General features: G+C 34.2%; 1 protein-coding gene across 2 annotated transcripts in view; it reads left to right on the top strand.

Moving 5' to 3' along the window:
- The window catches only part of VWA8 (von Willebrand factor A domain containing 8), a 391,686-nt gene that overhangs the window by 161,694 nt on the left and 209,492 nt on the right, over positions 1 to 20,500 (top strand). For both annotated transcript variants that reach the window (XM_031001353.3, XM_055360043.2), the window contains 3 exons: positions 10,449 to 10,555; positions 14,059 to 14,165; positions 19,911 to 19,982. In XM_031001353.3, coding sequence (XP_030857213.3) covers positions 10,449 to 10,555; positions 14,059 to 14,165; positions 19,911 to 19,982 — 286 coding nt within the window. The remainder of the gene's footprint in view (positions 1 to 10,448; positions 10,556 to 14,058; positions 14,166 to 19,910; positions 19,983 to 20,500) is intronic.

Raw genomic sequence — 20,500 nt, 5'->3', positions numbered from 1 at the left:
TGGTAGAGATAAGCAAATAGGAATGTTATACCTGTCAGCACAACATAGGTGGAAATGAAAGAAAAAATAAAGAGTAAACATGAAATGTTAGAAGTGAGCACAAATATTACACAAGATTAAACTTTCCAGATAACAGAGATTCTGATTAAGATTTTAAAAGACGAAAACCAATTATATGTTGCTACAAGAGTCACATTTAAAAGATAATATAGAAAGATCAGAGGTGAAGGTATAAAAAGAAGAACAGGCAAATACTAACCAAAAGGGAAGAAATATATTACTATTAATATACTTCAAGGCCAAAAGCATGATTGGGGATGAAGAAGATGAACAAAAAATTCATTTAGTAGATTTAATACTCCTTAGCCGTTTATACCTAAGAAGGAACACTGTATGACAGAAACAATCAGAATTGAAGACAGGAGAAATTGACAAATCAACAGTTATAATGAGAGTTTTCAAAACTCACTTTTTTCAGAAACTGACAGATCATATATTCTAAGAGTTAGTAAAGATAGAGATTTACCAAAACCATTAACAAACTTGATATAATGGACTTTATACCCAGTGGACAATGAATATGCATTCTTTCCAAGCACACATGAGACGTTTGTACCATGTATCAAAAACTGACCATAAACTAGATAAAAAATCAGTTTTGGCCAGGTGTGGTGGCTTATGCCTGTAATCCCAGCACTTTGGGAGGCCGAGGTGGGTGGATCATGAGGTCAGAAGTTCAAGACCAGCTTGGCCAAGATGGTGAAACCCTGTGTCTACTAAAAATACAAAAAAAAAAAAAAAATACTTTGGGTGTGGTGACACGTGCCTGTAATCCCAGGTACTTGGGAGGCTGATGCAGGAGAATCACTTGAACCCGGGCAGTGGAGGTTGCAGTGAGCCAAGATCACACCGTTACACTGTAGCCTGGATGACAGAGCAAGACTCTGTCTCAAAAAAAAAAAAAAGAAAAAAAATCGGTTTTTCAGTAAATAGCAAAGAATATTTGTCATGAAGATCACATTCTCCAACCAAGAAGCAACAGAATTCATAGCAATAACAAAAAATACACTTAAAAGCCTATTTAGTTGGAAAATTTAAATCAGACATCAAAAGAAGAAATTAGAATGAAAATTGTGAAATATTAACAACTCTATGACCAAAACTGAATTTCAGTACTTTAGTGATACACCTAAGGTAACTTTTTTTTTTTTTTAAGTTTTAAACTCACAAACTTGAAAATAATAGAGAAAGAAAATTTGTGAGCCAGGCATTCAACTTAAGTTAGTAAAAAGTTACAGACTAAACCCAAAGAAAGTAGATGGAATGGAATAATGAAGTTAAGGGCATAAATTCATGAACTAACAAACAAAATAATCATGGAAAAGATTAGTCCAACCAAAAGGTAGTTCTTTGAAAATATTAATAGATAAAGCCTTGGTAAATTTAATTAGTGTAAAAGAGAGGAAGAACAAATAAGTAATTTAGTAATTTTGGAAAGGAAAAAGCATAACTGAAAATAAAGTCATATTTATGAAAACTATACTAAAAAAGACAATTTTCTGGAATCATGTGTATTACCTAAATTGGTCAAGAATGAATAGAAAATTCAAATCGACCCATAACCATTAAAGGAATAAAGTTGGCAGTTAAAAAATTTCATTAAAAAAGACCATTCCTGAGTGGTTTTATTGTCAAATTGTACCAAATTGTCAAGAAATTTAGAATCCCTGCCTTAAATAAACTTCCAAAGAATAGAGAAATGGTGAAAACATAGAAATTCACTTTGAGTCTAGTATAACCTAGACACCTAAAGCAGATAAGAATAATTTATGAAAGGAAAATTATAAATTATGCAATTATAAATGCTCATGGAATGGATGCAAAAATTCTAAGTAAAATATTAACAAATCGAGCAATTATGAGTAATTTCAAATTATGAACAATTTTATAGTAATCATACCTTTTACTATCAAGGTAACATTATTATGATCCTAGAATGAATCATTTTTAGATGCATTTTATTTATTTTTTTCTTTATTTTTCTTTCCATCAACTTCTAAGTTCTGGGGTACATGTGCAGGAGGTGCAGGTTTGTTACATAGGTGTGCCATGGTGGTTTGCTGCACAGATCAACCCATCACCTAGGTATTAAGCCCAGGATCTATATTAGCTATTCTTCCTGATGCTCTCCCCCCACCCGCCCGCCTCAAGAGGCTCCAGTGTGTGTTATTCCCCATTATGTGTCCATGTGTTCTCAACATTCAGCTCCCACTTATAAGTGAGAACATATGGTGTTTGGATCTCTGTTCCTGTGTTATTTTGTGGAGGATAACGGCTTCCAGTTCCATTCATGTCCCTGCAAAGGACATTATCTCATTCCTTTATGGCTACATAGTATTCTATGGCATATATGTACCACATTTTCTTTGTCCAGTTTATCATTGATGGGCATTTGGGTTGATTCCATGTCTTTGCTATTGTGAATAGTGCTGCAGTGAACATAAGCATGCATATAACTTTATAACAGAATGATTTATATTCCTTTGGGCATGTACCCAATAATGGGATTGCTGGGTAAAATAGTATTTCTGCCTCTAGATCTTTGAGGAATCGTCACATTGTCTTCCACAATGGTTGAACTAATTTACACTCCGACCAACTGTGTAAAAGCATTCCTATTTCTCCACAGCCTAGCCAACATATATTGTTTATTGACTTTTTACTAATTGCTATTTTTCTGGCATGAGATGGTACCTCATTGTGGTTTTGATTTGCATTTCTCTAATGATCAGTGATGTTGAGCTTTTTTTCATGTTCGTTGGCTGCCTAAATGTCTTCTTTTGAAAAGTGTCTGTTCATGTCCTTTGCTCACTTTTTAATGGGGTGGGTTTTTTTCTTGTAAGTTTGTTTAAGTTTCTTGTGGATTCTGGATATTAGACTTTTGTCAGATGGATAGATTGCAAAATTTTTTTCCCATTCTGGGTATTATCTGTTCACTCCGATGACAGTTTCTTTTGCTGTGCAGAAGCTCTTTAGTTTAATTAGATCTCTTTTGTTAATTTTTTTCTTTTGATGCAATTGCTTTTGGGTTTTCCTCATGAAATCTTTGCCTGTGCCTATGTCCTGAATGGTATTGCCTAGATTCTCTTCCAGCGTTTCTATGGTTTTGGGTTTTACATTTAAGTTGTTAATCCATCTTTAGTTAATTTTTGTATAAGGCATAAGGATGGGGTCCACAGCCAATATCATACTGAATGGGCAAAATCTAGAAGCATTCCCCTTGAAAACTGGCACAAGACAAGGATGCCCTCTTTCACCACTTTTATTCAACACAGTATTGGAAGTTCTGGCCAGGGCAATCAGGCAAGAGAAAGAAATAAAGCACATCCAAATAGGAAGAGAGGAGGTCAAATTATCTTTGTTTACAGATGACATGATCCTATTTCTAGAAAATCCCATTGTCTCAGCCCAAAAGTTTCTTAAGCTGATAAGCAACTTCAGCAAAGTTTCAGGATACAAAATCATTGTGTAAAATCACTAGCATTTCTATACACCAACAACAGGCATGCAGTGAGCCAAATCATGAATGAACTCCCATTCACAATTGCTGCAAAGAGAACAAAACACCTAGGAATACAGCTAACAAGGGAATTGAAGGACCTCTTCAAGGAGAACTACAAACCACTGCTCATGGAAATTAGAGAGGACACAAACAAATGGAAAAACATTCCATACTCATGGATAAGAAGAATCAGTATGAAAATGACCATACTTCCCAAAGTAATTTATAGATTCAATGCTATTCCCATTAAATTACCATTGACTTTCTTCACAGAATTAGGAAAAACTATGTTAAAATTCATATAAAACTAAAAAAGAGCCTGTATAGCCAAGACAATCTTAAGAAAAAAAAAAGCTGGAGACAACACACTACCTGACTTCAAACTATATTACAAGGCTACAGTAACCAAAACAACATAGTGCTAGTACAGGAACAGACACGTAGACCAATGGAACAGAATAGAGAACTCAGAAATTCTAAGATCACACATCTACAACCACCTGATCTTTGACAAACCTGACGAAAACAATGGGGAAAGGATTCCCTATTTAATAAATGGTGCTGGGAGAACTGGCTAGCCACATGCAGCAAATATTCTTTTCAATTTAATTTTTTTTTTTTTTTGAGATGGAGTCTTGCTCTGTTGCCAGGCTGCAGTGCAGTGGCACGATCTCGGCTCACTGCAACCTCCACCTCTCAGGTTCAAGCAAGTCTCCTGCCTCAGCCTTCTGAGTAGCTGGAGCTACAGGCGCGCACCACCAGGCCCACCTAATTGTTTTTTGTATTTTCAGTAGAGATGGGGTTTCACCATGTTGGCCAGGATGGACTCGATCTCTTGACCTCGTGATCCACCCGCCTTGTCCTCCCAAAGTGCTGGGATTACAGGTGTGAGCCACCGTGCCCAACCTAAATTTGTATTTTTAATTGACAATTTTACTATGGGCAAGAGGATTTCAACCTATGAATCTTAGGGAGGACACATTCAATCAGTCAGAAAAAGGTAATGTTTATTTCTAAGATTTCCTCTTTTCACTTCCGTCTATTAAAACATATCTTTCTTATTTATCTCAAATGTAGGTATATTATATTTAAAGATTCATGAGCAATTTGGAATTACCTCAAGAATGTCAAGGTTTGATATTCTGTTTTTTAATTCATCTTCTTATTAGTTGAGGAAAAATTATTCTACTAAATGGAGAAAAAGTGTTTGATAAAATTCAATAGCCAGCCCTAAAAACAAAGCAAAAACAAATATAACTTAGTAAATCTGGAATATTCTTAGTAAACTATGAGCAGAAAGGAAATTCTTTAATCTTATAAAGAATATCTACCAGGAATTTACAGCAAATATTCTTAAGGCAAAATACTTGTCACATTTTCTTTAGAGTTAGGACCAAAACAAGAATAATCTTTCAGCACTTTTAGCAAGTACATTTGCCCTAGGTTATATGATTAGCTACATTAAAAATACAAGAGAAAATACACATAAATTATTTAGAACAAATAGAGTTTAGTGAGGTTATTTATACTCCCAAATCAATGACATTTCCTATACTCTAGTAACAATCAATAAGGAAATACAATTTTTAAAAATTTCATTCAAAATAATAGTAGAAAGCTTTGCACAACTAAGAATAATCTAATAAATATCATGTAATGCTTTAATGGAGAAAAGTATACATCTTTACTCAAAGTTATAAAAGAAGACAAATAAATGGAAGATTTAGTATTGTAAAACTGTTTCCCTCCAAGTTGATATTTAGATATAATTAGTCAAAATCCCACAAGATTATAGTGAATTTGACAAGCTGGTCTCAAAATTGGCGTGGAAGTATAATAGGCTACTAATAGCCAAGAAATTTTGATAAGATTAATGAGGGTATACTTAACCTATTAGATATCAATATTAATTCTAAATCTGTATTCATTATAATAGTATGTGTTGGTACAGGGGAAAACAAATAGACTATTAGAATAGATACAGAGCACAGAAACAAACCCACATATTTGTGAGAACTTAGTATATAAGATGTGGCATTGTAAATCAATGTTGGCTTGTCAATACATGGTTATAAATAAAGATTTTCCAATTTATCCCACACAAAAGGTAAAATCCAGTTATATGACACTATAAACTACTTTATAAGTTATAACCCACAAACTAGGAAAGATGTTTTGGATGATTTTTGATTAAGAAAGCACTGGCATTCAGGGACTATAAAGTAACTACAAATTAATAAGGAAAAAGATTAACTCCAAATGGGCAAAGAATGAATAGATATTTATGCAAAGTTTAAATAATTCAAATGACCGATAAACATTTGAAAACATGCTCAGCCTCATTAATAATCAGTGAAATGAAATTTAAAATAATAATCAGCTGTCATTTTATACTTTAAATTTTTTACTTGTAGTAACATTTTTTATGAATGGAGAGGAATGTAATTTCATCACTGCTGTTGGGATGGAAGTTTCAACACTTTTTTTTTGCCTAAATATATTATTACTCTATGATTTGACAATTCCACTTCTCGATATCTGCTTTAAAGATAGACTTACATGTGTATATAAGGAGGTATATACAGGAATGTTCACTGTATCATTGTAATAATGAAGAATTGGAAACAACCCATCTGTCCATCAGTAGGAAATGAATATATAAATTGATATATTTGTATGATAAAATAATTTACAACAGTCAAAATGAAGTAAATTGCATGTATTTACAGTTATCTATCATAGCACCTTAATATTGAGTAAAAAAGTTGCAAAAGGAGATTCAGTATATGATGTGATTTGTACAAAATGTTAAATGTGATAAACAGTACAATATATTTTTTATTCATACACACTTACATAGCAAAATATAAAAATATGGACAACAAATACACACCAGTTTCAAGGTTAGAGTTCTCTCTAGAGATGGAGAGAGATGAATAGAATGTTTAATAGTCTTCATAATTTTCTATAATCTCTTTAATTTTCTGAAATACTGAAATATTTCATAATTAAAAAAACTGAAAAAAATTGGTTACTTTTCATTCTCATACATATTCACTGAATCAAATAGTTGACTAATTTTTCCAGTGTTATCAACTGACCACAAAAAACTCTTATTTTCTAATCACTCCATGACCCTTTCAACTAGAAATGAATAGAAAACAGCTATTTTGTTTATGCATCATCTGTTGAGTTTAGCAAGGCTGCAGACTCAAAAGTCTTCTTACTAACCTTCTCTTTAGAATAACACAGTGGCAGGAAGGAACCCAAAATTATTGATTCATAAAGTATTTTATTGTTGTTTTAAAAAAATAAACTCATTTTATATTGAAGCAGTGAAAAGGAATTGGATTTTGTGGAAAATTTTAAAACAAAGATTGATATAACTTATTTTCACAAAGAACTTTATGAAGCAGACAAAAATCAAAATAAATTATCTAACCTAAATTTATTAAACATTGAATTTATAAATATTAGTTGGGCTTTTTTTTGTTAATGTAATTTTAAAAATATCACTCATATATTTATGCCAATGGCATTAAGATTGCAACAATTTTTATCTGATGAATTCTCTAAGTACCTCATCCTCATACCCTATAAAGTGAACATCAATTCAGAGCTTGATGCATAATTCATTTTCTAGATATTTGTAAACCTAAGGAACTACAGGGAAGAATTTAGAAGATTAGGAAATTCTCAAGTAATTTGCATTCCAAAAATACTTTTATTGTAGAAAAATTAATTAGAGGTATCTGTAATAAGAGTTCTACTTCATTCAAGTGTTTGGTATTTCATTAATTTATTTACTTCTGGAAAATTTTGAGGTGATCCTCAAAATTCAATTCTATGCTGGTCCTTTAGCACAGAAATTTTAGACACAGTTGTAAGAGTTTAATCAGAAATGAAGATTAACTGTTTCTGATATTGAAGTAATGAGGAAATTATTCTATTTGTCAAAAACTCAATTTGCATGCAGTTGTCAGAAATTCCCTTTGGATATAAAATATTTGGGATCAACACCTATGGATAAATAAATAAATAAGCAAAGTGAGTAACAGCTATATAAAATTTTCACTGTTTAAGCTGTTAGTAATTAATTTTAAAAATCACAAGTCTGATCGAACTAATCATACACAGTGTTAAAACTAGAAGATTATTGTTGGTGTGAATTTTTTGTTGTCTGGAAGAATCATTTTGCTTGCAGGAAAGACTATTTGGGGATTTATTTTTGGTTTTAGAAGCTGGCATTCAGTTTTATGGTGTTATAATTTAAAAAATTGAGACCTTCTTTAGGCTTTTCTGTTCATTCATTCAGTTAACTATGTAAGTCTAGCAGATATTAACCATCACTTTGAAAAGCCTTTGAAAAATGTCTGGTTCCATTTATAAAACTCGGCTAAATAAAATGCCTTCAAACATTTGAAATGGTTAATAAATTTTATATATTCTGTTTCCTTTTACATACTTTGGATGTCTCAATGAACAAACAAAACCTTCCTGAGTAATTAATGCACAAATATAGTCAATTAAATTTATAAATAGGCTGTACCATAAATTATCTTAAATATTCCAATACTATTTGGAAATTTAAGATTTAAAATCACAAGTACAAATTAATCAATTACATTCTGAATAGAAGTCAAAGACTGCCTAGTATCCACAGAACCCCTCAGTCTTTTTCTTTCACTCTTGCAAGTAACACCCCTCCTTCCTAGCGCTGGTGATTTGAGAATACCCCGACCCTTAACAGACTTCTCTGCTACCATCCTGAGAAGTCCTATCTTATTCCTTAATCTAAAGATCCTATCCCACTCCTGTGACAAAGACAGTTATTTGCGTTAGCTTAGCGTAACTACTATACTTCTCTTTTTGACTTTCCCAGAGTGTAGCTGAATCTTTCTTTAGTTTTTCTTATAACCAAAACCTAATGAGACTAGAGCTTTTCCAATTTTTTTTTGTTGGTAAAATGAATAAATATGATAAATGTAATAATTACTTTTAAAAGACACCAGGCTGTTCATAATAGTTATAAGTACACTTGGAAAATTTGCAACAGGGTATGTGCTTGCTTTGGTTTTGGGAAGCTAGGATAGTAAAGAGTAATATTTCATTCATTCATTTATTTGCTTATTTTACCAAGGCCAAGGGAGGAGAGGGAAAAAATAAGTAAAAAATATCAGTGAGCAATGGGAAAGGAAACAGTTAACAAATCCCTTAAAATGTAGGAAAAAAATTAGGATTGGCCTCACACCACCTGATATGTTCCATTCTCCTCATTTGTTGGATGGGCCAATATCTTAGAATGTTCTAGATGTAAATATATTTCAACTTCCTTGGTACCTTGATTGATATTGCTGTCTGGGTGCTAGATTGAGAATAATGGTGAAGTGTGTTCAATCTCAGCAGGAAAGAATGCCCTATTAGCAAGCAATGACTGCCAATATTGGTGAAGGGAAGGCATCCGTGCCATATTTGCTGTTCTCTGCAGGCTTTGGAGTGTAATCTAGAAATGTTTCCACACAGGGCCAACATTAAGATGTGTTGACACGCAGACTATATATGTGTTGGGGAAGCCTGGGAATCGCAAACAAGTCTAAGCCTGAAAATAGTCAATGCCAGTCAGGGTGTTCTGACAGGAAGTAATAGGGATGCAGCTGCAGGGCCTAATGTTACCAAGCCAGCCTCTAGTTTGTGGGATAGTGGTAAGAGGAAGGTTAAGCAGGGTGCCAAGACAAGGGCTCAGGAAACAGGACAAAAGCCAGCTATTAGACTGGGAGATAAGGTGAGGGCTTGGTTTTTGAACGAGGCAATGATCTAAGAACTATGACGAAAGTTCAGAGATGAGCAGCAAAGTCTGACTTCATGCTGAACTGAGGAGTTACTAGCATAGAGCTGTGTAATTTCCTCTATCATAGCCTAGGCCCAAAATGAGGCAGGAGGTAAGAGATAATGTCAGATATATGGACTGGAATTTTACAGGGACAGGAAATCTGACAGTTCTTTACATGCTTGTCTATTTGCTGCCTCACGGTCTCCAATCTTTCCACTATTAGAGATTATACTCAAGACTGTAGGAATCACCACCAAAGATTTAGAGCTGTGAAAAACCCAAATTGTTTAAAAGTGGTATGTTCTTAGTATGTTTATTTGGAACGTTATATCACATAGTGGTTAATTTAAAGTGGTGTAGTTAAACCATGGGTACCATGGATTAAAAGTCATATCCGTTGGCTCACTTGGGACCATAAATTCTAGCTATAGCTTTATTTGTGTGGGTGGGAAACTATGTTTCATGCCTCAGGCACATGATGCTCATAATCTGTTTGTTTGAAGAATAACTGTCACTCACTAGATTGTTGTTTTGACAACATACACATAGAATAGATAAGCGGATATATTTTTTAATAGGAAGAACGAAGCTAGATAATCTTAAATTCATTCAGAAGTTTATGTTAGAAACTAAAGAAAATCTCATTAATCCATCTCCACTGGTTTGAATTTATGATTGCCAACCTAGAACAGCCAAGTGTTGTTGTTTAATCTACTTAAGAAAATTTGATAAGCCAGTATACTAATTGTACTTAAGAAAGCAAATTTTAAATTTTATTTTGCAAAGTGTTGTACATAAATCAGTACTGCTAATTACAAATAAGTTTTACTTATTAAAGGAGATTCCACAAACATATAATTCACACATACTTTAAGTTTATATTTATTCTAAAATATTGTTTGATTTAGATTTTACAGATCCAGACTGATCTTCGTTAATTAGTTGTAATTAGTAAGGAGTGTGTGTGTGTGTGTGTGTGTGTGTGTGTGTGTATTTAAGAATCACAGAAAGCTTTGACTTAAGCCATTTCCCCCTTCCTCCCTCTTCATCCTCCAGGTTTTTACCCAGTCTTGCTAGGTCAGCATTAGAAAAAAATCTGGCAGATGCTACAATAGAAATAAATACTGATGACAATTTGGAGCCAGAACTGAAGGATTACAAATGTAAGTATTTGATTTGGCTCTTTTTTTTAAGTGAAATAATAATTAACAAACAGTTGATGCTGTTTATTTTAATTCCAGTTAAAATAAACAGTTAAACAGTTTTTGGTTTTCATCTACTTTGTTTTATATATTAGTTTGAAGAAATGAATCTGATTTTTTTAAGTTTGAAAAACACAAGTAAAATCTTAGAATATTTACTTCATTTCAGTACATACTAGATACAATTCCCCTCACCCTTAAGACTCACAATTGATACTAATTGATACTGTGAGAATTCCTGCTGTAAATCAATTTGTCTAATTTTGACAAACGTACTTTTTCCAAATGTATTTCACCAGTGAATCTAGAATGCTGTTTTCTTTGCATGTTTACATTTTGAGGGTCAGCAATGTCCTATAAGATATGTTGGAGAAACTTTCCTAGGTTGATACAAACTAAAATAATAATCAGAATATGCATGCCCTCTTATTCATTCCATTTCCACCTGTATTGTCTTTTGTGGTACTTTTCTTCTGGATAGCCATAAATATAATTTTGAGTTTCGGGGAGATTTAGTTCTTCATTTAAAAGCTTTCTATTCTTCAATTAGAACACAATGAAAGATTTTCAATTTTTTAAAAATGTAAATACCTATTTTATCGAGGCAGCCAATGTGTGACTACTCTTTAAAAGGGACTGTTGTGGCTTTCTTTGTAGCAGATGCTTTTAATCATTAGGACTGCACTGAGACAAGAATTTGGTATTGAGGAAATAAGATGTTTTTTTAGAGTCAAATTATAAACTCAGCATACTGAGGGATCTGAATACAGATACGCAGAGTCAGCTCAAAGAGAAGGAATAATATTGTATTCTCAATATTATTTGAGTGAGTCTGTTAAATATCCAAAGAACGACTGTCATTCAGACTGCCGATTGTTTGGTCTTGGTTACTGGCTAGTGTTAGCAGTGCCCATCTAAGCCTCATGTAGGGAATAAGGAGCCTAAGTGAAGAGACTTTTTACTTGTCTGGTTCCATTCATCTTTAAGGCCATCTCTCTTGTGAAGAATTCATTTAATTAACTCTCCGTGTTCACACAACAGTCTTCTGATGAGGAACTGGCTTTCCATGCAGGTTCCCTCCAATTAATATGCTGGTTATGGCAACCAGTATATCATAGTCCATGTGAAAGTTACAGCTGTCATATAATATTTTGCAATTCTGATTTTACATCATTATATAGAGAGAGAAACCAGAATATGTATCTTTAATCTCCTGAAAGTTAGATTTGCCCTTAGTTGTGATGACAAAATCAGGTTTACAGCCTACTAGGCTGAGAACCTTGACAAATTTACCAAAATAATGCCATTCTATGGGTTTCTTAGAAGATAGCTAGCCAACTTTCTCCCACAGAAGTGCTAGCATCACCATTCTCTGAGTGCATTTCCCTTTTTGAGGTTGACATTTTAACAATAAACATTGGTTGAGTGAATAAACTTGTCCTTAAGCCGTAAATCTGCTGAGTGGATGTATTCCATAAACTATACCATAGATAGCACCAGATGCTGTTTGAATCTGAAATTATGTGTGTCATCTCAACATGCAACTAGATAGTAGATTCACTGCCATATCCCTGCTCTTTCTTTCCCTTTACAGTTTTATACTGGGTCTATTTCAGAGACCTAATGGTAGTAAATAAATAGTAAACTCTCAGTGTTACAGCTCATGGTTTTCCTTCCCTGTAGAACTTGTAAACAAAAGGAAAATGGCAAGGATCTATTGAAGGGCGAAGTTACTGTTAAGATCTACTGTGCTGTGTCAAATGTGTAGCACTCCACAGTGATTAAACAGGGTGACAATTATTTTTAGCTCAGATTTGTTCACAGCACTCCATAGAAGCAAAAGTTGCTTTTCTCCATTGTCTTCCAAAACGCTTAGCACAAAAGTCGCATTCTAGTGGAGAAACAAACTGTAATTTTCTTATTTGAAGTAGAAAAAAAAAAAGATGGGTGAATTGTTTAAGGCGTTGTATATTTGCTTGCTAAAGTATTTCCACAGGTTGCAATGTTATTTGGAGTCAAAATATTAAATATATCCCATATGGTAGAAAGAATGTCAGACTAGACTAAATCGTTTTAAGCTCTACTCATATTAGCTGGGTAATTTTGAGCAAATTACATAGTGTATGTTCTTAGTATTCTCATTATTCTTTCCTCTTTGAATTACATGAAATCATATGAGAAAAAAATGAGGTGAAGCTTTAGCTTGGGATCTGGCACATAGAAGGTCCTTAATAAATGATAGCTTCTATCATTGTAATCATTAGTATTACTAAAATACCTACTACTATTAATGTTATTAATATTATTGAACTTGGAACATGTCATGCATATCTGGTTACTGTAGGGAATACATAGCAGATATGTTCCCTGGTTTCAAGAGCTTTATTACTTAGTTTTCTGGCTTCCAGGAACTAATAATGTATTCTAGGTCAACCTATTTAAAGCAAATAAGGAACAATATAATAATTATTATTACAAAATAATTGCATAAGACAGTTTCCCAATCTGGCTGGGTATGAAAATCACCTGGGTGATTATTTGAAAATATAGGCCTCCTGGACCAACCTTGAAAATAGTAATTTTAAAATATTTATTTTGTTATGTTTATTTTAGTGTGTGTGTGGTGTGTGTGTGTGTATATATATATATATATATATATATATATATATATATGTATATATGTATATGTATAAAGAGAGAGAGAGAGACAAGGTTGCACTCTGTTACCCAGGCTGGAGTACAGTGGTGCAATCATGGCTCACTGTAGCCTCAACCTCCCGGGCTCAAGCAATCCTCCTGCCTCAGCCTCCTGAGTAGCTGGGACTACAGGCGTATGCCATCAGGCCTGGATAATTTTTAAAATTGTTTGTAGAGACAGGGTCTCTCTGTGTTGCCCAGGCTGGTCTTGAACCCCTAGGCTCAAGTGATCCTTCTGCCTTGGCCTCCTGAAATGCTGGTGACAGGCATGTGCCACTGCACTTGGCTGAAAATAGTAATTTAAGAGTTCTGAGGTAGGTTAGTTCATCTGTATTTTTGACTAGAGCTATAGGAGATTATCTTAAGGGGTTTCTGAATTGGTGCACACTAAAAGATAATATTCAAGGTACTTTGGAGCTTTTGAATTTAGGTGTATTTAACTTATGTGTGTGTTATAGTTTCTGACCAAACAAGCTTGTGAAGGTGGCTTGACTGTATTCTGGTTTTGTTTTGTTTTTTTTTAGTTTCTCACAATTATATATATATACTGTTTTCTATCTACATTGTTTTAAAGAAAATTTGTTACCTTTTGAAGCATTTTGTATCTAGAGCTGTGGTGTTTTATTACTACTCTCCAGCTTATTTCTTTAGATGTTAAATTAAAATCCACAGATATTACTGAAGCTGTATTGCATTCTGTGTTGGGTGGCTTGGCATCTCTGAGGACAGTGCTATGAATAATTATCTGTCCTGTGTGAAATGTTTAGGTGAAGTAACATCTGGAACTCTGAGGATTGGTGCTGTTAGTGCACCGATCTATAATGCACATGAGAAAATGAAAGTGCCTGATGTTCTTTTCTATGACAACATTCAGGTAAGAGTATTGCTTTGTGTTCTTGGATAAATCACTTAAATTGTGGTAGTACACTCCAATTCAAGTGAAATTGACATGTAATTATTTTTGTGATTTCCTAAATTTAATTTAGATGATGCAAAATGAAGTGTTGAACATCTTTTTTTTTTTTTTTTTTCTGTGATGCCGTCTCACTTTGTCACCCAGGCTGGAGTGCAGTAGCACGATCTCGGCTCACTGCAACCTCCGCCTCCCAGGTTCAAGCGATTCTTCTACCTCAGCCTCCCAAGTAGCTGAGACTAGAGGCATGTGCCACCATCCCTGGCTAATTTTTGTATTTTCAGTAGAGACAGGGTTTCACCATATTGGCCAGGCTGGCCTCAAACTCCTGACCTCGCGATCCACCTGCTTCAGCCTCCCAAAGTGCTAGTATTACAGGCGTGAGCCACCGTGTCTGGCCGAACAACTTTTATTAAGACATAAGACAGAAAACAGAAAATTTTTTCCAAAGGTACTTAAAAATTGGAGAAATGGTTGCTATGATTAGGGTAATAAATTATATATATATTATATATATATTAAGTATATATATGTACATATATTAAGTATATTAAGTATATATTAAGTATATATATAAGTACATATATATAAAATATATACACATACACACATATAATTATATGTGTAATTTTATATGCAATTTTTAAATTAAAATAAACATTTTTAAAACAAAGCAGAGCTGTCATCCTCTCTTTTACTTGCTTGTTAAAAGATTTCAGTAGTTCAGAGGGATATGTCCTATGCATCCTTTTTCTCATACTCTTCTTTTTCCTGCAAGTTTCTAGTATTTTTCTTTTCTTTCCTTTTCCTTTCTTTTTTAAAGGAGGAGGGTAGAGAATTCTCTCCTTGTAAACTAGCCAATAATTATGGACCTTCCACTAAGACATATAAGTTTGTATCTAGAAAGCTTTATTGTAGATGTTTACTTTAATAAGAATTTTTTAGAGAAAATTACCTATAATATAAAAATGTTTTCTCTTCCAACTTTTCTGTCAAGTGGATGTGTATTACTTTTATAGTAAAACACCTACTTAAAATTTTCTATAATATATTTTAAGTTATATTAACTTTATAGGTATCTAGACATATTATTCTTAATAAAAATCTTGGTTAAAAATTCTGAAATCTGTCAAAACTATAATTATTTTTTATGGCGTAGAAAAGAGCATAACCTTGATTTGATTTTTATTCATTTTATAGCCAATTAACTAATGTTTTATTTTTCTTCTGGAGCATTAATGCTCTTGCACAATCAGTAAACAAATGAACAGAAAATAAAGCTACTTATAAGATACAAAAGTAGAAAAAAAACTTGCCTGTCAAAGGCAAAAACATGATTATGAGGAAAACATAGTATTTCCAAGCACTGATAGTATTACACTCTATTCATATAGTGGAAAGGAACAAAGAGACAAAGAACCAGGAAACAGTTATAAATGACAATTTGAAAAACTCCATGGTGGCAAAGATTGAAAAGACTTCACAGGATATAAGAATGTAGGAAATACAGTAGCAGCAAAGACCATTGTGCCCTTGAACACAATGTCTGTTGCCATGGTGTTTGTGACATGGACATTTAGGACTCAGGGCTGCCATGAACTTTACACAGTGGCCCTGAGGGACTTTTCTTAAGCTGTCTCCAAACGTACCTTCTCTTCTTAAAGCATTATGAATTAGCCATTAATGAAAACTTTTTAGCTGTACCAATTGTACGGACAGTAGCTTGATTAAATTTGCTTCCATTGTGTGTATTATTACTTCCTTTTATGCTGTACTTCATCTTTGAAGCCGTAGTCAGTGCCTCTTGCAGATTTAGGTGCTTCTGTATCATCTTGTTGTCCTATGCCCTGTTGTGTGTTGAAATGGACTTTTAAAATGTGTTTTCCATATCACTAAGGCACAGCCCTATGTTTTCTTTATTTAATATTTCCAGCAAATAGTAAAGTGCCTGGCACATAGTAACTGCCAAGTAAATATGTGTTGAGTGGATTAATAAAAGAATGAGTAAGATTTTGAATGTTCTTGATACAGAGTATTACTTCATTAAGCCTTCCATTAAGGAATATTACATTTGCAGCAGTAAGGAGGAGAAGTTGGAGGAAAGACAAATAATAGCCTCTTAATAAGCCTAAGGAGTTTTAGATGGGTAAGAATTTAAAAATACCCATTATGAGTCTGGCCTTGTCCTAAGGTATTGGGATACAGAGATTAAAATACACACACAAGTATACGCAGCTCTAGGGCTCAAGTTGTTCTTAATCTGCAAGTAAGTACACATAGTTACTACACAGTGTGGTGGAAGCATGTGCAGTTTACTTATGGTGGCATTGATGAGGTCGATTGACCCAGATTGGAATGATCATAGAAAATTGGTCAACCAGACCCAATTAGGAGAGTCTCTCAGGCAACGAGACTAGCATTAGCAGAGACTTAGTTATATGAGACAGTAGCTCATTTAGGGAGCTATATATAAATTGTTGTCACTGGTATGAAGCTGAGGTTGCAAGTGGAAGAGTGCCAAGAGAAGAGGCTGGTGAATTAGGAAAGAGTGAGATCTTTTCAGTCTTGGTAGTTAAGGAATTTGGATTCTGTTCAGAAGAGTGAGGAAGTTATTGAAAGATTTTAAGCACATTTGTACTTTGGCTAACTTTGCTTTTACTCTTTAGTGTTGTCTAGGAGTTAGAACTAAGGCAAAGAGAAACTAGTTAGGTGGTTATTGCAGTAGTCCAGATGAAATTTATGAAGGATCTGAACTAAAGAGGTGACAGTGGGGACAGAGTGGACAGGACACATTGCAGAGCTATTTAGGAGATCAAGTCAGTGGAACTTTGTGTTAGATGAACAGCAGAGATTCTTTCTCAGGGAGCACAATGTCTGGTGAAAAAGTAAACAGAAGAGTAAACAGAACATTATTCTAAATCGTGCCCACGGTTGGAAACACAGTATAAAAGGAGAGTGGTAGGAGATGAGGCTGAGACTAGATCAAGAATGTAAGCAATGACCTTTGTTCCTAAAGTATTAGGAGTCATTTAAGGAATTTTGAGAAATGAGGTGACAAGATTTTGAACAAAGAAGTGTCAGTACTGTAAGAACACATTGGCTCAAGGAGAGACTGAAGTTAGAGAAGCTAATTAGCTGATACAAATCTAGGCTAGAGATAATAAAAACCTTGAAACTGTGGGGATGGAAAAGAAAAGGTAGATGCAGTTGATTTTTGGTGGCTTAACAATTCAGGTGCTGTTTAGTTGGATATTGATAAGAGAGGAATAAGGAGGGCAGGGTGATGATAATAGGAGTTTGGTCAGCTAGTAGAAAATGATGCCATTAACTGGAGAAAAAGATACAGGATAAAGAATGAAGTTCAGGAGAAAGTAATAAGTTGAGTTTTAGATGTGTTGAATTTAGGTGACTGGGGAATAACAAAGTGGTTTGATCACTCAGAAATAGAGGGCTGTAGTTGAGGAGGAGTTTTGCTGTTGAAGATTGGTGTAGAGCTGGTCATTGAAGCCATGAGATAGATGAGAGGATTTAAGGAGAGCAGGGTCAGAAGTGGGTCTTTGAATGCTGACATGTGGGTATCCAACTCTGCACACAGCCCTCCCTCAACCCTCAGGTGGGTGCCTGGGTGCAAATAGTCACAACCTGCCCCATACCATGAATACAAGGGGAAGCATGTAAGAAGGTAGAAAGAAGGAATTGCTACAGGAAGATCCAGCTCAGAAAACTATGGGAGAAATTGTTAGGGAGGTAGGAAGGAATCAGGGGAAATGGGTAACTGGGAGAGGAGACTTTTAAGAAATTGTCTGCAGTACTAAGTGGTCAAGAGGCTAAGAAGAGAATTGTATTGGCGGTGACTTTAGCCTTAGCTAAGGTTTGTTGACTTGAATAATCTAGTTAGATTTAATGAGGGCATGAAGTAGAAGGACATGAGAATTGTAAAGAAGAACACAGATATAGTTTGGATTATTTTTCGATATTTACATTGCTTTTTTCTTTAACTGGCTATTCAGGTACTTACTCCAACTTTTCAAAATAGATTAGCCCATTTATTACTGGAAGAGCTTAGTGTTTTCCGGAATTGGCACTGACTTTTCATCTTAGTGAAAAGGAAGAGGTCTCCATGCTATATTCCCACCAGAACTCAGCTTAAAATGATGTATATCTTGGTTTGCTTAACATAGTTTCTGCTTATACTTGTTGTCCCAGCATAATTATTAATAGTGTCTCTTTTTATTCTTAAAAGCATACACCTTATATCCATTTAAAAGTATTCAAGAATAGACAATTATATACTCACCTCACTTCAAGCCTTATTAAAACTAGCTCCATGGCGTATCTGAAAGCATTTTTGAAAATAAAAACAACCAAGATAAACATAGGGAATACTCATTTGTTCCTGAAGGAGATAAAACACTTTCTCAGTTTTTCTTCTGAGGAAGAAACTCTGAAAGAAAATACTATTAAATTTGACAAGTAAAAAGAAAAATTTCTGTGTGTATATGTATATTTTAATATTTATATCATATATATTTATATATTTTTATATCTATATATTATATACAATTTATATGTATATTATACAATATAGATATAAAGCACCATAAACGAAATTGAAAAAAGAAAGCAACCAGGTGCGGTGGCTCACGCCTGTAATCCCAGCACTTTGGGAGGCCGAGGCAGGCAGATCACGAGGTCAGGATATCGAGACCATCCTGGCTAACACGGTGAAACCCTGTCTCTACCAAAAATGCAAAAAATTAGCCGGGCGTGGTGGCAGGCACCTGTAGTCCCAGCTACTCGGGAGGCTGAGGCAAGAGAATGGCGTTAACCCAGGAGGCGGAGCTTGCAGTGAGCCGAGATCGTGCCACTGCACTCCAGCCTGGGCGACAGAGCGAGACTCCGCCTCAAAAAAAAAAAAAAAAAAAAGTGACGTACTAGAAAAATATCTGCAGCGTGTGTTGGATGCAAAAGGTTAATTTGCCTTTTTACAAATAGGGAACGTCAATAACTTTAGTACTTATTTAGCTGCTATTTGATACAGAAAACCAAGAGAAAGTAATAGGAATATTAATTGTGCTGGAGTGTAGATCTCTTCCCAGCCCCAAAGAACCCGCATGACCTACTTACAGGTGTCTTATTTTTCAAGATACAAAAGAGCAATGTAATTTCCTCTGTGGCTATTGTGAACAACCTTAATCTTGTTCTTTTATTATATTGTGTCATAATTCAAATTAAAAAGTGTGGAAGGTAAATAATATATTTTTAATTCTGAAGCTATCCATAGCTTTAAAGGTAATGGTTAAGAACAAGTCAATGTAAAATGTTCCCTAGAAATGTACAGTTATTTTAGGAAGCCTTTGTATATTTACATTAGCAAGTATCAATTTAAATATTATATTAAATTATAAGCCAACTCTACATAGTATAATAGGTAAAAAAAATTTGAGTTGAATTATTAAAAACTCTGAAATGTTGGTCAGTTGCTTAGTTTTGCTCAGGTGGACTATTTCAAGTTTTCAGTGTGAGTGACCTAAATGGTTATATAATTTACTTATAACCACAGATTTAATTTTGGGTTATATCAAATCGATTGATAATTGTTTATTATAGTAGATATTTATATTCCATAAAGATATCTTTATAGTTAACTTTCTTATTTAACCTTGATTGTACAAAACAGTTAACCCCTAGTTCCTTTTTCTCTAGCATGTGATAGTGATGGAAGATATGCTGAAAGACTTTCTCCTTGGAGAACACTTATTATTGGTTGGCAACCAGGTGAGTTATGGCTAAAATCTAGGTACCAATGAAAAAATGATAGTAACAATTTAAAAGCAGTAAGTTTCTTCTTGTTGGAATCAGTTATTTTTTTCCCCTATTAAATGACTGGTTTAATTAAAGGATGAGACTCTGCTACCTTCTAAACTTCAAAATTACCTCAAGGTTTAAATCATCCTCCATTCTGTCTCTCATCAAGTTCTGTACATTCTGTCTTATAAGTATCTACTCTTCTTGTCCACATCTGTCACTCTAGCCCCAGTGATCTTCACCTGTCACCTGGATTACAGCAGTAGTTTCCTATGGTAGCTCCATCCCCACCTTATGCCCATTCTTATCTACTCTCCATTCTGTAGTATCTGTTGTCAGATTGATACTTGTAAAACTAAAATCTGATTGAGCCTCTCTTTTTTGCTGAAATTGGCTCCCCATTTCTGTTAGGTATAGTCTGAGTCTTCAGTACAGTGTACAGGATTCACTCTCTGCCCATCCCTCTATTCCTAAGCCATGGCCCCTTC

Source organism: Gorilla gorilla, chromosome 14 (genome assembly GCF_029281585.2).
Source record: "Gorilla gorilla gorilla isolate KB3781 chromosome 14, NHGRI_mGorGor1-v2.1_pri, whole genome shotgun sequence".
Classification (NCBI taxonomy): domain Eukaryota; kingdom Metazoa; phylum Chordata; class Mammalia; order Primates; family Hominidae; genus Gorilla; species Gorilla gorilla.
This window is presented reverse-complemented; position numbering and strand designations above follow the sequence as displayed.